Source organism: Salvia hispanica, chromosome 4 (assembly GCF_023119035.1).
Source record: "Salvia hispanica cultivar TCC Black 2014 chromosome 4, UniMelb_Shisp_WGS_1.0, whole genome shotgun sequence".
In the NCBI taxonomy this organism is placed as follows: Eukaryota; Viridiplantae; Streptophyta; class Magnoliopsida; order Lamiales; family Lamiaceae; genus Salvia; species Salvia hispanica.
The window spans coordinates 22,617,797-22,636,492 of NC_062968.1; the positions used below are offsets into that span (position 1 = coordinate 22,617,797).

At 36.7% G+C, this 18,696-nt stretch overlaps 3 protein-coding genes across 4 annotated transcripts; 1 reads left to right on the forward strand and 2 right to left on the reverse strand.

Annotated features, from left to right (window-relative positions):
- Positions 1-421: 421 nt before the first annotated feature.
- On the forward strand, positions 422-3,667 carry LOC125222918 (eukaryotic translation initiation factor 3 subunit H). The gene is made up of 12 exons (XM_048125808.1): positions 422-492; positions 571-650; positions 850-966; positions 1,064-1,167; positions 1,673-1,739; positions 1,920-2,053; positions 2,160-2,208; positions 2,702-2,773; positions 2,851-2,952; positions 3,023-3,090; positions 3,199-3,351; positions 3,460-3,667. Exons 1-12 carry the CDS (start codon positions 483-485, stop codon positions 3,515-3,517), a joined length of 1,014 nt encoding a protein of 337 aa, XP_047981765.1. The 5' UTR covers positions 422-482; the 3' UTR covers positions 3,518-3,667.
- A 206-nt stretch (positions 3,668-3,873) lies between these two features.
- On the reverse strand, positions 3,874-9,480 carry LOC125222917 (aspartic proteinase 36-like). 2 transcript variants are annotated; one of them, XM_048125807.1, is made up of 10 exons: positions 9,195-9,480; positions 7,889-8,018; positions 7,521-7,765; positions 6,796-6,956; positions 6,186-6,265; positions 6,020-6,093; positions 5,702-5,789; positions 4,958-5,033; positions 4,358-4,429; positions 3,874-4,281 (listed from the first exon to the last, which is right to left on the reverse strand). In XM_048125807.1, the coding sequence occupies exons 1-10, from the start codon at positions 9,434-9,436 to the stop codon at positions 4,136-4,138; spliced, it is 1,314 nt and encodes a 437-aa protein (XP_047981764.1). In that variant the 5' UTR covers positions 9,437-9,480; the 3' UTR covers positions 3,874-4,135. The 2 variants fall into 2 exon arrangements, with proteins under 2 accessions (XP_047981764.1, XP_047981763.1); XM_048125806.1 differs by having other exon boundaries at positions 6,186-6,345; positions 6,732-6,956.
- Positions 9,481-10,290: 810 nt separating this feature from the next.
- On the reverse strand, positions 10,291-18,275 carry LOC125222535 (tetratricopeptide repeat protein 27 homolog). Its single transcript, XM_048125203.1, has 10 exons — positions 17,819-18,275; positions 16,413-16,566; positions 15,494-15,816; positions 14,822-14,903; positions 14,460-14,742; positions 14,195-14,253; positions 13,477-13,566; positions 12,464-12,561; positions 10,880-12,319; positions 10,291-10,605 (listed from the first exon to the last, which is right to left on the reverse strand). The coding sequence occupies exons 1-9, from the start codon at positions 18,220-18,222 to the stop codon at positions 11,077-11,079; spliced, it is 2,736 nt and encodes a 911-aa protein (XP_047981160.1). The 5' UTR covers positions 18,223-18,275; the 3' UTR covers positions 10,291-10,605; positions 10,880-11,076.
- Between the last annotated feature and the right edge of the window lie 421 nt (positions 18,276-18,696).

The window sequence follows — 18,696 nt, forward strand, 5'->3', positions numbered from 1 at the left end:
TAGTCTATTTATATTACTACTAAGAGCATGTGCAATAGCGGACGAACGCACACCCTAGCGACCGGCTAGCTGCTCGGACGTCGCGTTCGTCTGCTATCGGAGTCGGCGAAAGCGGGACGGACGAGCGGTCGTCCGCGGTGGGATGGTGTTAGCCGATGGTCTCATTTTTGGTATATGATTGGAGATGGTCTAATACAAATTTGCATACGTTGAAATGTCCGAAAAATCACAACCTAATTGATAAGAAGACGGTTCGGCTCCAATTAATACCTAAGGTAGATAACGAACCATTATTGATTCTATGGGCCTATTCAAAAACAAAGGAAGCCCACTATCCATTATCGATAATATGGGCCTATTCAATAACAAAAAAGCCCACTATCCAAAGGCTACACAAAAAACCTCGGAGATTCTGAAATTAGGGTTGTGTTGATTTGTGTTGATTTCATTTTTCCAAATCATCTCTCACATCTCTTGGAATCATGGCTAACAGTGCGTATGCTCTTCTTCTTCTTCTCTTTCTGTTCATCAATTTTTGTTTGGGATTTTGATGGATTTATTGCTATGCAGCTGCAACGAGGTCTTTCCTGCAAGTGGCGGTCACGGAGGAGGCCACGCCGCCGCTCAGAGTCGTCCAGATCGAAGGACTGGTATGTTTATTGTTAGGAAACAGTTATCGGTGTGAAGTAAAAAATTTTACATTGTTTGATTTTGATTTTTTTGTTATTTATAAGATATAGTCTTATGTTTTGGACCTATCAATTGCATTTGAGCTTGATTGCTACCCGACGATTGCTACAGTTATCGAATTGCGTTTCTAATACGTTATGCTTGTAAAATATGGTTCAGGTTATTCTGAAGATAATTAAGCACTGCAAGGAGTTCTCGCCGGCTCTGGTTACTGGGCAGCTGCTTGGTTTGGACGTTGGTAGTGTTCTCGAAGTCACTAATTGCTTCCCGTTTCCGGTGTGTAAATTGCTTCAGCTTATCATATTTATTGGACGACTGCGTATTTTGATAATTATATTGTTTTCATACTACATATTTGTGTATAATGTTGCAGATCCGTGAGGAAGATGAGGAGGTTGAAGCTGAAGGTGCTAATTATCAGCTGGAGATGATGAGATGCCTAAGGGAGGTTAATGTAGACAACAATACTGTTGGTTGGTAAGTATTCTCCTTGCTTAAGTCCTCCAAAACATCCAATTCTTGTATTTTGTGAAGAAAAGGAAAAGAATAAGAAAAGAAGAGAAGATAGGAGAAAAATGCAAAAAACCTCTAAACTGAAAAGGTCGCAGTTCACGTGCCCTGACCCTATATTCTGAAAGAATTGCGAAGTTAATCCCAAAAACTGAAAGGCTGTCCAATTTGATCCCGAATTTGGAAATCTCTCACTATCAGCTAAGCTGCAATATTTCGGGGTCTACTAAGATGTCTAGTCTAGGTTTTAGTGGCCTTATCAAGCGAGTCAGAAAACTAAGTTCCAGGATTAGAATGTCTGATGTGCATTAATAGTTGGCTGTTAGGATTTTCTAGGCTTTATCCGTGAACAATGTCTACAAGCATTCAGTGGGATATAGTCTCATGGCATTTTCAATGAAAGAAAACTGGTAATCATACAATGTTAACATACTGTTATTTTCTTTACATTCTCATGTGATAATCCTTCCAGGTATCAATCAACTATGTTTGGCTCTTTCCAGACAGTGGAATTGATAGAGACTTTTATGAATTACCAGGTAGTCTCTCACCTATTGCTAGATCATGTTGTGCTTTGGTTGTTCGTCTCCAGACTGCCACTCGCATTGGCTATAGTTGATGTGATCACATCCTAATATTTCTGCTTGATATGCATTTTTGGCGTATTCGCTAATAGTGTTTAGTCTTGCTTGTCTAACATGTTACTAAATTGATGACAGGAAAATATAAGAAGATGTGTATGCATCATTTATGACCCTTCAAGAGCTAATCAAGGTGTCCTAGCGTTGAAGGCACTGAAGCTTTCTGATACATTCATGGAGCTTTATCGCACAAATAACTTCAAAGGAGAGAAGTATGTGCTTATTTTCTATTGCCCTTAAAAAATGTGAAACTCATCCTTTTCATGAATTCAAATGCAGTAATGCACAGTCTGTATCTTACATTTGCTTTCCTCACAGGTTGAGGGAGAAAAATCTTTCCTTTGTGGATATTTTTGAAGAGATTCCTGTAAGTGATCTATTTTTTATTTCTGAGTTTGACTAAAATTGCCAAATTATTCTTCTAAAACATTTTTTTGTTCTATTTCGGGATAAGAAGCAAGAGTTTATTAAGAATCTAAATGGATCTTAATTTAGTATAGAATAAGTTTTCGATGATCTAGTTGAGGGTCCAATAGAGAGAAAGCTTAATCCATGGCATAAGTGATGAATACCTAATTTTGATATTCCAGACTCCTTCATAAAATATGATTTTGCAATATGAATATTTAGAAGCTTCTATCTATGATTTTGTTGATAGCCAATCAAAAACTTGGAATTGATTCGTCGTTGGGGTTGACATATGTATCTTGTGTTGAAGGTTAAGTTGGGTAGATTTGTGTTTCTATTCTTTTCATGGAACAAAAAATTGCATTTTGATTGCTGGTTGTAAACAACTTTTGATTTCAAACTGACACTCTAAGCAATATGTTAAACTATTAACTGGTCCTTTCATTTTCCAGATCAAGGTTTCAAACTCTGCTCTAATCAGCGCATTTATGACTGAGCTCGAGGCAGATACTCCAGTCACACAGGTAATCTAGTTTCGACGTAGTTGATCCTTTTACTTTTCCTTAGTGTGCAATAATTAATTCTTAGTCTATTTGGTCAGTGTGATTATGATAGACTGCATCTCTCAACCAGTCCCATTTTAGAGAGAAATGTGGAGTTTCTAATTGAATGCATGGATGACTTGTCAATGGAACAACAAAAGGTCAGTATCTATCTTTGCAAATGGGTGTGTATGCTTGGCCAATGACATGATATGACCCTTCTTTCTCCAGTTCCAATTCTACTACAGGAATCTGTCTCGTCAAGAAGCACAGAAGCAGGCCTGGCTTCAGAAGAGAAGGTAATGTTATGCTGTACACCCAAGTTAATTATCTGAGCATGCTCTTCCCTACTAAGATTACAGGTGTTGTGGGTTCTGTCAAAAATGCATTAACTTTTTTCCTTGTAGGGCTGAAAATGTTGCGCGGAAGAATGCAGGGGAAGAGCCATTACCTGAGGAGGATCCCACAAACCCTATCTTCAAGCCTATTCCCGAGCCATCAAGATTGGATAGTTTCCTCGTAACAAATCAAATTGCAAACTATTGCAACCAAATCAATGGGTATAGTGTAAACCTTCTGCAAGTTTGTTTTCAGTTTGCTTTATGGATTGCTTATTCGCTGTTTATAGCTCTTGTACTTGATATTTCATCTTAATGCATGGTTTGCAGAGTGGCTGGACAAAGCTTTAGCAGACTGTATCTGATGAAGGCTCTTCATGAGAAGTAAACGCGGTCTTCTATCGCCACTCGTGGTTTTGTAACTTAGCAGACGAGTTTACCTATTTTTAAGGGACGGAGAGAGATTATCATTTCTGTGAACGTGGACAATCATAACATACACTTGATGATTTTAGTTAAATTGAATATTCTCACTCTAGTCTATTGTAGTTTCCTATATTCATACAAACAGGTATACATCCAATAATAGGCAATTTCATGAAAATCACTACAAATACTTGGGCATAACAGAGTAATCTAATCTAAAAGGTTTCACTCTAAAGATGGACTTGTAGCTAAATATTTCATCTTAAAATCACTATACGTTTTGGCAATTCCATGAAAATTAGTACAAATAGCAACAAATTTTCAATTGAAACCAAAGTGGATCTAATATGAAAGGTTTCACTTGGGAGTTTTACATCACAATATTATAGGATGCACATATTATAACCACCACAAGTTGTGGAAACAATCAATCTGTGTACTTATATCTATACAAACAGCTATTTACACCATCTAATGTAATGCTACAAAACACAAAAGTCACAGCCAACTTCTGAGATTTTATGGTCATTTTTCAGTGTTTCCTATACTGAGTTGTTTTTGGTGAGAATGGTAGTAGTAGTCATTGTATCAAACCATGCAACACAGCCATCATCTGTAAGAGGAATACGACACGGAGGCTGAATCTCGAACCATGGGACAGAGTGTGAGCTCCCACGAGATGTACTGAACCAGTGATTTCATCCTTTATTTGGATACTCGAGGAGCCTGACAAACATTGATACCGATAATGAGGTCAAACCGAAGGCTAAAAGTGATAATAACGAATGCTTATAACACTTACAGTTATATTCAGTCCATCCAATTGCTTGCTTTTCGAGGTCATAAAGGACCAGCTTGTTGGCAAGAACCAGATCTGCCAAAATTAGACCGAGCTAAATACAAAACTGAGAACATTACCAGAGAATAATATAGTACTTAACACACTTAAAAATGTGAATAATTTTGCAAATAAGCTTAAATTTCTTATAACATGCTGCTTGCTACCTCAGAAATTAAAAATAATGACAATCAGGGTAAAAGAATAGAAACTACTGGAAAAATAAGAGCATTGGTGCATTCAATCCAGTAAACTTCATATTTCACACGGGATGCAAAAGGTTTCAGATCATGGCGTCAAAGTAACAGATGTAACAACAAATGAAAATCGAATGGGATCTGGAGTTAGAAAAATTGTGGCTCAGAAATTCTAAGGTACATTGAGCAGCTCTTGTTTAAAAAATGTTAGCAACATGTTCATGAGCTACATGAACCTACTAATGACAACACGGGGAGACAGATTTATCTATAGATGAAAGATTGAACTGCTCCTTCAAGGGAGATGAATTAAATAAATCTTTTATTAATCTAAATAGATTGATGATAAGAGATTGCAAGGTCTTACCTCCTAAAAGTGTAATATTCTGTTTATCCGGGGATTCCAAGCCACTGTTTTGCCACCCAATGCACATCAAGTCTTCCTGCCCAGAAATAACAAGACAAGGGGAGGGCAAAAAACATATTACAGTGGGCAAGAACTAGTTGCAAATTTCAGAGCAATGATGATATATTGTTGCTGTGGTAAATGTATACAGATCATTTTAGTGGAAACACAAAAGTTTGAAGAAATTACTCTATATCTAATCCAATCACTTATAAAGTAGTAAGAAACTATAACCTAGTTACCCTATCCATTAAAACGTTTGTCTACGGAAATTCAAGCGCTGGTGCATTTAAGAATTCGCTTGCCTTCTAGGACCAACCTCTCTAGAGTAATTGTTAATCCGACATTTACCAGAAACAATTTTCATATACTTTTTCGGCTGTAAATTTAAATGAAGGGCAAAGATATTTACATGCAGTAAAGAAATTAATGCAAACGTAAGATGCAATCTACCCCTAGTAAATTTCTGCAAGTTCTCGTTTGCTATGATATAAAATGACAGCAGTAACATTTACGTGAAATATCAGTTATAAACTGCAACCTTAAAAAACAAAAATAAGAAATAATAACCATAGAGCTTCACAGCCTATCAAACAATTTATGACACAAAATATCGCTACAGATACACTAACAAATATTTTGTTGAAGTAAATAAAAGATAATAGGCATGTTGTTCTTATATAACATATAACATAATGTACTTACAAATGGGAATAGATACTCGTGAGGATAAACCATCAGAGAAAGTGAATTTTGAAAATGGAGGGTCACTGTTGGAAATCCATCATCGACACTACAACAAGTGAATTTAAGTTATAAGGAGGTATTAACTACAAGTGTAAAGAATATGATAAGATCATACAATATGCCAGTGACTTGTGAACAAGTAGAAATGTAAGATCAAATCAGAAAGGAAATTATGAATTTGAGAGGTATAAGACAGGTGACTTCACTACCAAATAATGACTGCTAGCATCAAACAAGATTTGGCTTATTCAAGAGAGTGTTAACAATGGATACTACCTGCCAGAAAAATCAAAGCAAGTATATAGGTCGTGAAGCAATTGCAGTTTTAGATCCATCTGCCAGGAGAGTATCTAGCAATTATATAAGACATAAAAGGTAAGTTCATATCCATTCAATTTGGCAATCAAAATGCGTATCATGCAAACTGTTGCAAGTGAGATACCTTTTTCACTAGTGGTTCATAAATCATTTGTGGCAGATATGCCAACGTGGTACCACTGTCAATTATTGCTCCCCTCTTGTCTGCCATATAGATATCTGTAGTCAGATTCAGGAAAACATGACCGACTTGGATTCCAGTCATATTGACATTGTAATGTGGCCTACAATTTCATAAAATAATTGCTTTAAGATAATGGAGTAAAGAACTACACAATTGGCAGACATTAACATTATAAAGATAACAATAACAGCAGATTTTTGTAAATCAGGAAACAACAGAAGACAATCAAGTACCAACGCCGAGATCTTTTAACTTGAAAAGTGCAGACCAGTGCAGAGTGAATCGCTGTTAGAGTTGTTTCAAAAGGAAAGTTCAAAGTATTGCAACAAGATCATTACAAACAATCTTTCAGAACGAACCACTTCCCTATATTGTGTGTAATCTTGCAGAATGCGCTGCTCTATATTGTCCCTAGACCTAGTTTAATACTATGTTGAGGATGCATGAAGTTGTAAAATAATATGTATGCCAAGGGATCTGACATACTGGTTTGGCACCAAGGGTGTTGTATTTACTAGAGGTTGAACCACATGCCCAATAGCAAAGATACCTCCACCATTTACACCATCTAAGCAATGAGCAAACATCTTTTTCACTCTTCCAGACGAAGCCAGCTGTGAAAGCATTGACGAGTTAGATTTTCCAAAACCCAATATGCCATTAAGTGCCTCGTCCGATGACCCCAGATCTCCAGATTGTTGGGCACCACATCTGCCCAAAAAGGTTTCACTTATTATTGCATAAAGTGAGAACACAATAATTCCTAAATACAAGAAAACTTCAAAAATTAACACAGGAAACAGTTTATTGTATAGCATTTGCATGTAATGAAATCAGATGGGATTATTACAAAATCCTCGACTTATTTTCAGACATAACTGTGACAGATGAAGCTATCATATGCATATCAGTTCGAGCAAGAACCACAAATACGCAGAGAGAATCAAGAGATGAAGGGATTAGCATTCAAAGTAGAGCTATAATAGATGGAATAAGCATTTATAAAATCTTATACCATCAAGCAGCAAGTTTACCAGGTAAAAGAATAGTTTTAAACCTTCTGTATTCCGAAAGCACCTAACCTTTTATGTGGCATCACCTCTCTAATTTCTGTTATGGTGACAAACCTCTACTAAACAACATAGGCGACATCCCAAAGCTAGTATAATTGCTAAGCGTCAAAACAAATCTTGCTATTGCAATGCACACCAAATGCTTGAGTTTCTATAGTCACTTCAAAAATCAGAAACATACAGTATTAGAACAATAACATACCCAAAAATAACACTTCCATTGGCTGATTTTGTTTCCAAATCTCCAGAGATTCGATCATACTGGACAACATCCTCAACAAAGTATCCTATGGTATAGCTCCCATCTCCATACACCTCAGTATACAAGCATGACGAATTAGCATTGCAGCCTGATAAGCCTCCACCGATCTCTTTACAAAATTTTTCCTCACATGACACTAGTTTTCCAGTAAGAGAATCTTTTGGACTGTAAAGAGGAAGTTCTATCTGCCAAAACATAAAATCAATCACAATATAACCAGAGAAGAAGGAATTCTACTGCAGTAAGACCACTAGAACTTTTATCATGAACCAAAAGTACATAGGAAACAGATGAGGATCGGATCATACACCATGGTAGCCTCGTCGGGGGCATTGATGGCACTGAATGCAGTTAACCCAAGTTATATCAGTTCCAGTGTCAACCTGCACATAATAATCTTCCGACGGTGTTCCAATGCCTATTTTAGCATAGTAGAGCCTGTGCCATAAGCAAGAGAGTGCTGTGAGATTTGACACTCATGTGCTGAACTTAAAATTTATAACCAATTGCTTGTCATTTTTCTCTTTCTGAAGGATAAAGTTCAAAAATAACCACATATCCATTGTTTGATGTTTCAAGTAGCAGTTCAAAAGTCATATTCCATGAATAAATATTAAATAACAACGATTCAAGTAACTTGCAGAACTAGATAATGCTTTTGCAACCTGGTTAATAACAAACATTAATTATTTAGTTAGCACGTTATTATTGCAAAGCTGACTACTTGAACATGCATGCCTGTACAAGACCAAACATTATTAACAGATAAAGTGATACATGAGCAACTGAGGGGTATTTTAGGACCAAAAATCAATAACCAGTCCCATGATATAGAAAACTCTTGAACGACCCATCATGTTTAGGGAATTAGGGCACTATGAATAAGATATGAATAACTTATAAAGCAAAAACAGAAATCAGTCATAGAATTGATCTTAAGGTAGCAGAAGCCTATCGTACCATAATAACTTATTAAGCAGTGTAGTAAACCTTGGTAGAATCCATCAAATGTTATGCATCATTCTATGGTATGATTAGTAACTTAAACATGGAAGCATGATAATGCGTACTAAGAAAACAGTATGACATTCCATCCAGGATCCCCTTTACAACCCAATTATTCCTCAGATTCAGCCAGGAAACCAAACACAGTTTCAAAAACTCACATCAATCGCAAAGTCACAAATTCACCTCATGTATATAACAATATCCAACACTGAATTGAGTAAATTGCTATACAAATATTTGACACTACAAAAGTGAAGAACACACTTCTCAATTTCTAAAGAGGAAAAGTAAACCATAGAAAACTAAAAACTTCAGAAAATAAATTAAAACCAGAATTTCGCCCAGCGTAGCTTGGAAATAAGCATCAATTCACGATGAGAAACCAACAGATGACCAGAATTCCCCATTCTAATTATAAATCAGACTTAGCAAACCGCGCAATACTAAAATGCAAAATCTCCAAACAATTCTCTGTATAGAACTGGAAGCAAAAAACCACCAATCATCACCAAATTCAAATAACAGCACCGCATCCTCTATTCAACAGCGAAAACGAACAAGGAAATCAAAAAAATCAAAAGGAGTAAAGTAGAGTAAACAGCGCACCCGGCGGCGTCAGGACGACCGGTGCCTCCGAGGGGGAGGTCTACGCCGGCGAGAATGGAGAGATGGCGGATATCATCGTGAGCTCTGAGGGCGCTGAGACTGGCGTCGGAGCCGGCGAATTTGTAATTCACTTTGATAACACCGGCAGCGCCGCCGCCGATTCCGGCGACTGGATTCAGAGAGAGAAAATTGAGCAGCGGCGGGAGAAGGAGGAGAAGGAGAGAGCGGAAGCGCCGCTCCATCTCACTGGTTTCTGCTGCACAAGTCGTTCTTCGTCTGAGAATGATTTTCGTATTCCAATTTATTTATTTTATTTTATTTCATTACATTTATAATTTAAATTATTTAATTTTAATTTGTCTCGTGATTAATTTAAAGCAGGCTTGTCATATATTGAAACCTTTATTAGAATCTGAAATGGATACTCGAATTTGTTACCCGAGATAAGTTCTAGGCCTAATACTCGAACCGGGTCGTTTATAAGTTCAAATTATGAACGATCCAAAATGAAAAAGGAAAAAAAAATCTTGGGCAAAGGAAACAATAATAACTAATTTTATGATTTTTGTCTATCTTTTCTGGTCCGTGTCGTTTCAAAAGTCATTTTACTAAGGTAATAACTTGCACACATTTGAAGATACCAATTATGTGATTCAACTTATCTATTTATGTGATTCGACTCATCGATTATCTTTTTCCATGTCAATACATGCCATCGCGTGTATATTTACGGAGTGACAATGAAATCTAAAATGAAAGGAAGGATTCCATATTCCTTAAAAGTTTGGCTCAAGTTGAAACTATGCCACAAAATCAAATGTGTAGGGACAGATTCCTTTGTCCAAAGATTTGGTGTCAATTTTTAGAAGATCGTTTAGAGTATTTGATTCCTATATATCTTAAATTTTTGGTCAATCTCTGATCTTCAACAATCAGTGGAGCATCTGCATTTTTCTCCTTCCTCCAACCTTTTTGTACATAAACATGTAATATTTTGGTGAACGAACCTAGCAAGTACACACATTTAGACACCGGAAAAGATCGTGCGAGGCTTGGTAGGGCTTTTCATAAAAGATGAGCCAGGGTCGAGCCAGCCTGAAGCAATAATTATGAATTGTCATACGCATAATTCATAAGCATGGTCAAGGTATAAACACATGAGAGAGAAGCCCCTACATGTAAATATAAAGGATACAAAAGAAAGATGTGCAGACACAATTGACATGAAAGGCAACAAAATATAGGATAGTATACAACAATTTTGGAGCTCAAAGTTGACTTCTTTCTGATGATAACGACAGGGTATCGTGTATACATGCCAGATGTTGGAGGGAATTCGTTGTTAACAGGCTCGCACACGGGTGTCTGAAGCAGCTTCAGAAAGAAAGTCTCTTGCCCAGAGGGCTTCAAACTGCGTTAACCAGAGTGACAGATTAGAATGGCATAGCAGTACAGGATATTTCAATGTATATAATTTTGTTTTTTCTAGTGAACTAACTTGATCAGGAAGACATCAAAATCATAAGATATTCATGAATCATGAGATGCCATAACCATGTCTAAAATCTCAATTATGAATCTACAAGAGATAATTCTACAATCTCCTCCTATAATTGGTGCATTTGAACAATCCGAGTACAACATATTAATTTCACGTCCGATTAAGTGCCAAGTTCTATGTGTACCTGGTTGATCCCAAGCTCGACCCAATGAGCACCCCTTTCAATCATGACATCCTACTCATAAGATTCCATGAGCATTGCAAAACCTTAACTTAAATGGACTTAGCTACACCATCTTACTCCTCCAATCACACTTGACCATATATAGTCAGAGAGAATCAACCAGAAAAGGCCGAGTAGAAGCTTCATGCACCAGGCAATCATGTAGCTTTCAGCACCCGTTGTACGTCTTCAAGGCAAGCTACAAGATCTCCATATTCTTTAGTGTTAGAAAGATCTATAGCTTGTTTTATTGTACTCTTCAAATGCATCTCAGCAGCAAACAGTTCTCTACGGCTGTTGCCACGCAAAGCAAGTTCCTGATACACCTTGCACAGTTCCAAGGAAGCATTTGCAAATTTCACAAATCGATCCTTGTCCTTCCACAAATCTGATCCTTGATATGATCTAACTTGCTTAAGTAGAGCCTCGGAGCACATTGCGAGATCTCCTTTCAGTTTGTGCCACCTAGCATATAATCCCCATATGTCAGCATTTCCACCACTTTGAACAATCTGTCTTAAGATTTTGCCAATCAATTCAATTAGGTGCTCAGCTTCCCTGCTTCTGGCAGAGTCAATTTGCAAACCATGTGCTCCTCCATTGGCATTAGCAACATTTGAGCTAACATTGGCAGGGTCAGTATGACTACTATCACTATTTGCCACATTAGACTCTGACTGACTATTCAATGTGCGTTCTTCAATTTCGAGCATGATTCTTTCTAACAACCCAGAGTCGCATCGTTTCTTATTAGTCAAGTCCAGCACCTTTTGTACAGCTTCCATCGCCTGGCTTAAGTTTCCAATATCAACAGCAACTTGGCTATAGTTCTCCCACATTTGCCAGCTCTCTCGCTTCAGCTTTAGTGCTTCTTTAAATGCAATGAAAGCCTCCTTACTTCTCTTCTTCACCATATGTAAACAAGCAATATTATTCCAAGCCTCTCCGTTTTCAGGATCAAGTTGAACTGCACGTGTAAAAGCATCCAGTGCTTTATCAACATCCTTAGACTTTAAGGCAGCAGCACCAAGCGCAAACCAGCCATCTGGATACAAAGAATTCAAACCCATAGCAGACTCCCATAAGATTTTTGACTTCTCATACTCTCCTCGGTTGTAGGCAGAGCGAGCAAGAGAACGATATGCTCGCGCAGAACGTCGTCCCGAGACTTCAAGAGCCTTCTCATAGGAAGCATCGTCATTTGTAACATCACCAAGAGAGCACCATAACCTTGGGTCAGATGGCTTTTCACATAGGCGTTTCTTGATGAGTTCAACAGCTGCTGCTTTCTTATCCATTAGCTGGTAACAGTATATCAGATTATCCCATAGCTCAAGATCCTCATAAATCTTAAGAGCTTCCCCAATCAAGCCACAACTTACCAAAAGATCACCATATTCCCTGAGAAGAGCATTTAACACCAGTCATATAGCAATAAATATTTAAAAATGGACACTACAATGTGGTAGGAAGAATTCACATAATCCTTTCCATTTAGCTAAAAGAGGAAAGGATTGACCATAACAATGTGAGAAAGCAGCATACTTGCGTAGTGCAGGAATCGGAGGCATATTCATTCCAAAGCAGTAATATAATCTTTCAGCAACTCCAGGACCAGGAGAATGATTGTATACACCTTCCACCTGTCATAGGACAATAGTAAATTGATGATATTAGGCAATCTTAGTCCAGGACTGAAATATTTTCCACAGGTAAAAAGCATGCGCTGATCGCAAGCAGGGGGTATCCACAACAATGATCTTGCAACAAATAACCCTTATTATGCAAAAAAAATGGGCAGAGCCTTACACATAAATTCATGTTGATAAACTTACATTAAAATTTTCATCCATTAAGAATTAAAATGAAAACACTGTTTTAGTCAGGTTCCTCATAAGTTTCTAAGCCCATAAATGACAGGCTCCATCTTCCTAAATAGGACATTACTCGTATAACCCAGCCTGGAGTTCAAGATCAAACTTGAATAATGAAATGATGTTAGCAATTTAGCATATTTATTATTTACAAACTTCAGTTTCAACAAAATTTGGCTCAAAGAAGAGAGACTTTTTTTAATTGAAAGTGCAGTTTTTTACTTCAAACACACGGGTGGAAGTATAGTGCAAGAAACTGAACAATAGAGAATTCCCTTCACTAATAGTTTAGTTCTCATAATATTTTCTTGATGGCTACATTCCTAATAAAAAAACTCAGGTTTGTGTTTATATTGGCCGGCTACTCAATACACATCTCATCTTTCAGTTAAAATTCATGGCACATGCTTTCTGCTTTGAAGTCCAAATCGTACAGCACAAAACTATACCACCAGACACCAACCAATAGAAAATTAAAGCAGGAAAGTTTGACTTTCCACTAAATGATTAATAGGACTGATAGGCATAGCAAAAATCCTTTCAAATGTTCAAGAAAACTCCAAAAATTAAATTAAATAAAAATTCGGTAAACACACATTGTTCTCAAAATTTATTTGTTATTGATGATAACATGAAGGATACTTGAGATATTGGCTAGAAAAGAAAGAGAGAGAGAGATTATACCAGTTGTTCCATCATCATCAATGATCGCTGTTTTGTTCTACTACGACTTGATTCCCATCGGACACGCAATAAGTTGCAAAAACACCGAAGCTGGGAAATGAAAAATAGTCGGATCGTGATTAGCAAGTCGAGAACCAATCAATATAGAAATCTCATTGTTGACAGTTATGACAAAGACATGTGGTCCTCAAAGTCACGAAAAAAAAAATAAAAAGCAAAAATAGTCACATACACACACTTATATAGGGGGCGGGGGGTTAGTACCCAAGCCTTAGGTAGTACTTTATTGCACCCAATCTTAACCATTGATGGTGAAAATTTAGACAAACCAATTGCATTTTACATAGATCAAGTTTTTTTGTCATAATAAAAGCACATGCTCAGTGAATTCACTTTATGCATATTTGTTTTCAACATTATGTATACTTCTGTTTAATAGTAGCATGCAATTTTTTGTTTTAACATTAAGCATAAAACTATGGATATACTCTTACTGCATGATGTAATCCCATTAAAATAGAAAGAGATGATTCCAAAAAATTTTAAAATTTGCGTATGATTATTTCTGTTAAAAAATAGTACTAGCATTTTCAGTGTAACAATGTGCATCTATGTGTTTAACAGCATGCATTTTTGTGTAGGGACCAAATCCAGAAGAAGATACTTATCCTAACCAAGAATAGAGATGAATTTCAAGAATCAATAAAAATTTCCTTACCATGAATGGAGATGGACTCTGAGAATCAATAGCCTCTATATATGGAGCCATTTCCCACTCTGAAACACAAGATCAAGATTAGGATCCCATATCTTGACAATTGACATTAGTTGAAAACGCGCAATCACAGACCTCTCCACCATCATCTGATTTAGTTCATCATAGGATAGTGGAGGTTACCAGTTATGACAATTGTGAAGACAAAATCAGAATAGAGTTATCAAAAACAAAGATCTCAAACAGCTTTAGAGAAAGAACAGCATACTTTGCATTTCATCATTGCGCGCTTTTTTTTCAACCAAAAGACATTGTGCCAGAATTAACGCCTGCTGTGTTGCAGTCAATGAAGTGGCTGCAACAGAATGCTGTTTAGCATCCTGCTCAACACTTTCAGAGTTTTTCTCATCTACTGCGAATCTGGGGGTCATTAATATATCAGAAGCTTCATTTTCAGAAGATTGTGCAGGTGGGGAATTGGTATTACTGCTGGACTTGGCACTTCCATTATTCGTTCCAGTAACAAGAAGAAGCTGTGCTTTTGGCTCCACCTGTATACCCAGTAACCATCAGTGAATAAGAAAAAAAAAAGAATCTCCATCTAACTTTATGTGATGTGTGAAAGATAACCTGATGCACAGTCCGAAATCCCAGAGCACCAGTCAGATAAAAGTTAAAGTTGGACACCTCTGCAGCCAATTCAAAGTGCCGCCTGAAATACCATTTTTAATCATGGAAAAATGTCACTAAGCAGATAAGGAAAGGCCGACAACCCGAGATTATAAAACTGGAGTAATATATAGCTCTAAAATACATGGAGAAAAAATAAAACTAGCCATAGACATTACTAGAGGTTTCTCATTAAAAAAGATTATAGATTTCTTATTGCAAGTAAGAAAAGGCCGACAGCCCAAGCGGTAAGGGGTACAAATATATGATGCTGATGTCATCAACAAGCTCATGCTTATGAGTATCAACTATCAAATAGCAAATAACCAATATACTAGTCCATGAAGTTGCTTCAATCTATTGGAACATATAACAATGCTTTGGAATTCGTTTATATGCATTTTGAAAATCTGCCAGCATTTCAAATCATCCACTTTCTAGTTTCTACAGATGACCATGTTTTACAACCAGAATAAGATATGCAAATATGTTTTGGCCTACATCCTTCACTTATAACCTCCTGGCCTACTGCATTGTAATATTGTTACTTTGTTATCAATAATACTAACATTTACCAAACAAGTATGAATAAATGTTGATTAAAATACATATAAAACAAGTATGCTGACTCACTTGGAAGTATCTACACGCCCATAATAAAGTTCCACCATCCCTGCTTCTAGCTGGAGGAGAGACAGGATAGTAGAACAGTCTTCATTCGGACACCAATACTCTTCAATCTTCTCTAAGGTGCCCAAATACGAGAAACTTTCATTTTTACAGACTTGTAACAGATCAAAAAGAGAAGATGAACGTTCATCCAACAACTTTTGATGCAAGAACAAAGCTCTGGCCAGCCACCAGGATGTGCTTCTTATTCCATCTATGGAAGAAAGACTTTCTTCAAATAGGGCATCTTTCATCTTGAGCAGAAGAGTCTTTCCGAAAATTAAGTACTGCAAGCAAAATATATAAAGCTAAACATTTAACAAAGAGATTAAAAAACTAAGATGACAAAAAAAAAGCGAGAGATAGAACTTTTACACGACATTGTATAGTGATGCAGATAATATTCAGTTTTAGACATATTATGCTCATAAATAATTGTGAATAAATAAACCACTAGAGAATATAGAGTGGAGGTATGTAATAAGCATGTTCTACTATGTTCAACTTTTGGCTGCCATATTTTGTAGAAAATTTGTTTGAACCTTGAAGACAATTTAAACTTTAAAAAGTATACATTTTTGTAACAACTTATTGATTCTCTTACTTGTATGGACTAAAATGAAAATAATACAGGATATGGGGAAATTTTTCTAACAGAAGCAAATTGACTAATTCACTCATTAAATGAGCATGACCATTGCAGATTCACCATACGCTTCACAATGGAAGTTGGAACTATTTGCCCAAGTAGGAATGACATTTACTCAAGACTCAAAAAGAAAACACAATGCACCTCAACATTGAAGAAAAGTATATAGGATCAGTGAACAATACAGATGTGATTACTTAATTCAAAAGAGTAAATCAATTTGAGTACATATACCTGCAAGTTAGAGAATTTGGCACAAAGGTCAGAACCAACAGACATGAGTTCCTTGTGTGCCCATGCTTCCCACTCCATCCATTCATCACCAACTTTTTTATACTCAGTGATCGACAATTTTGCAAGTGGCATCAAAGGAACACTAACCGATGGCCTGTTACAAAATCGCACAAAAAGCAAATGAAACCCACTCTGGTCATCATTTCAAAACTTATGCCTTAAAATTAAAAAATCAAACTAATTGTTATATTTGTATATGGTTTTTTCTTGTTAAAAGAACAGGAAACAAACCCACACGCAATATCCATAAAGTACTATTTGTCACGCCCTATGCTTATAAGGTTCTCATGGGCTGCAGCAGAGTCCAAATGTTGCATAAATGCTTTGGTACAAAATCAAATTTGGGTTTTAGCCAAGAAGACACGTGATTGAAGTTTACGATATTTCTGTCTAAATCACCCACCAGCTAAATTACAGAATTATGACTTCCAAGATTTATTTTTATGCATCAGGGGGTCTACCGAACAAAATTATACTCCCTCTGCCTACGAAAAATAGTCTCATTTTGCCATTTTGGGATGTCCACGAAAAATAGTCTCATTTTGCCAATTTGGGATGTCCACGAAAAATAGTCTCATTTCAAAAATAGAAACTTTCTCACCTACTTTATTCACTTTTTTCTCTTCTCTTTCTTACTTTTTCTCTTTTTCCTCTCCTACTTTATCTACTTTTTCTCTCATCTCTCTTATTTTACCAATTTCTCATTAAAACCAGTGCCGTCCACAAATGGGACTATTTTTTGTGGGCAGAGGGAGTATAAATTTGTTTATAACATAAATTGATTGACGGGTCTCAATCTCCCTAATCATCTCCATTCATTATCATGGTTTTCACTTTCCAGACTTCTGAAGTCTGTCACCTGTTATGCTTTGATAGCTCATGAGTCAAAATATGAGGATCTCAATCATGCTATATCAAGCTCAGCAGACAACAGTAGAAAGAGTATCGCATGCATCAAATAAGCAAACAGGTTCTCGTGTATTTATCAGCAGGATCAATTAACCTTATGATCCTCATCTGACATCAATCACAAATATTACACAGATCTCTGTTTTCAATGACCATTTACACATTATATCCCACAGCAGGCATTTTACACTTCTAAGTTCCCAACTACCGTTTAATACCAAGAACTAAATATATGAGATTCAGAATTATGGTTAATTTCTAAGTATTGTACCATCTACCAGACTACTATTATAAGCTTAACAAGCCTCAATCTTTCTCTACAAGCAGGCATATCAATAAAACTCCAAAATTAAAACAGCAAGACAATAGAATCAAGACCACAAAATCAATTTAAACGAACAAAGCTGCGACTGCACGAGAAATCACGAGTGACTGACCCTGTAAGGTTACACTGATTGAAGGCAAGCAAAGAAGCAACCGCGATAGCCATCACAATCAACGCTTTATAACCCAATTCCACTGAATCCTCGCTGCCGCTGACATTCAAAAACGAGCTGACGCACTCGGGGAGCAGCTCGGAGTAGAAGCGTTGAGCGGAATCGAGCGAGTCGAGATGGAGACTGGAAAATAAGGCTTCAGAAGCGGATGAGGAGGCGAGGGCTTGACGATACTCGCCTGATTCTATTAGAAGCACGACGTCGTTTAGGAGAGAGTGTAGGTGAGGAAATTCAGGCGAGGGTTCGATTGGCGATTGCAGCAATTCCACGGCGTCGGAGGGTATAGAGCAGCGGAGGAGGCGGAGCTCCAGAGAGCGGAGGAGAACGGCGTCGTTTGCTGCCATGCTTGCTCGAGTTAACGCAGAGAAAGAGGGTTTTTGCTGGCGGCAAAATGGAAGGGTTTATTAACGAATCTTAACTTTTTTATTTATTTTTTACTCTCCAAATTCTTTATGTTTTAATTTTTCACTCTGGCATTTGTCTATTTATATTGATGTTTGTTATTTAGTTTTTTAAACTAAATTTTTATTCATGAAAAATTACTAATAGTTTAAAATAAAATACTTAGTTCTAATGCATCAATTGTCATGTTCTATTACACCAGTTATTTATAGGAATAGTGTCTGAAATACAAATCAAATACAATCAAGTGGAAGATATCGTATTGATTCTTGACTTAGTTTTTTCATTGATTCCTTTCTGCTCTATTTTAATTGAAACTATATCCAATTTGACAAATAATTTATTTATATTATGGAATTTTTTTAATTTTTTAGTAATAAAGTAGACGCATATCAATAAATTGCTTCATTTTTTAT

Bases quoted from the DNA above. Each gene is read 5' to 3' on its own strand.
- LOC125222918 (XM_048125808.1), top strand. The intron at 1,168-1,672 runs GTAAGTATTCTC...TAATCCTTCCAG, and splicing joins GACAACAATACTGTTGGTTG to GTATCAATCAACTATGTTTG. The intron at 2,774-2,850 runs GTAATCTAGTTT...CTATTTGGTCAG, and splicing joins CAGATACTCCAGTCACACAG to TGTGATTATGATAGACTGCA.
- LOC125222917 (XM_048125806.1), bottom strand. From the start codon at position 9,436: ATGGAGCGGCGCTTCCGCTCTCTCCTTCTCCTCCTTCTCCCGCCGCTG. The intron at 8,019-9,194 runs GTGCGCTGTTTA...CTTATGGCACAG, and splicing joins GGTCGTCCTGACGCCGCCGG to GCTCTACTATGCTAAAATAG. The intron at 5,034-5,701 runs GTAAGTACATTA...ATTTCTGGGCAG, and splicing joins ACGAGTATCTATTCCCATTT to GAAGACTTGATGTGCATTGG.
- LOC125222535 (XM_048125203.1), bottom strand. From the start codon at position 18,222: ATGGCAGCAAACGACGCCGTTCTCCTCCGCTCTCTGGAGCTCCGCCTC. The intron at 14,904-15,493 runs GTGAGTCAGCAT...ATGGTATTTCAG, and splicing joins GGGCGTGTAGATACTTCCAA to GCGGCACTTTGAATTGGCTG. The intron at 12,320-12,463 runs GTATGCTGCTTT...TGCTCTTCTCAG, and splicing joins CCGATTCCTGCACTACGCAA to GGAATATGGTGATCTTTTGG.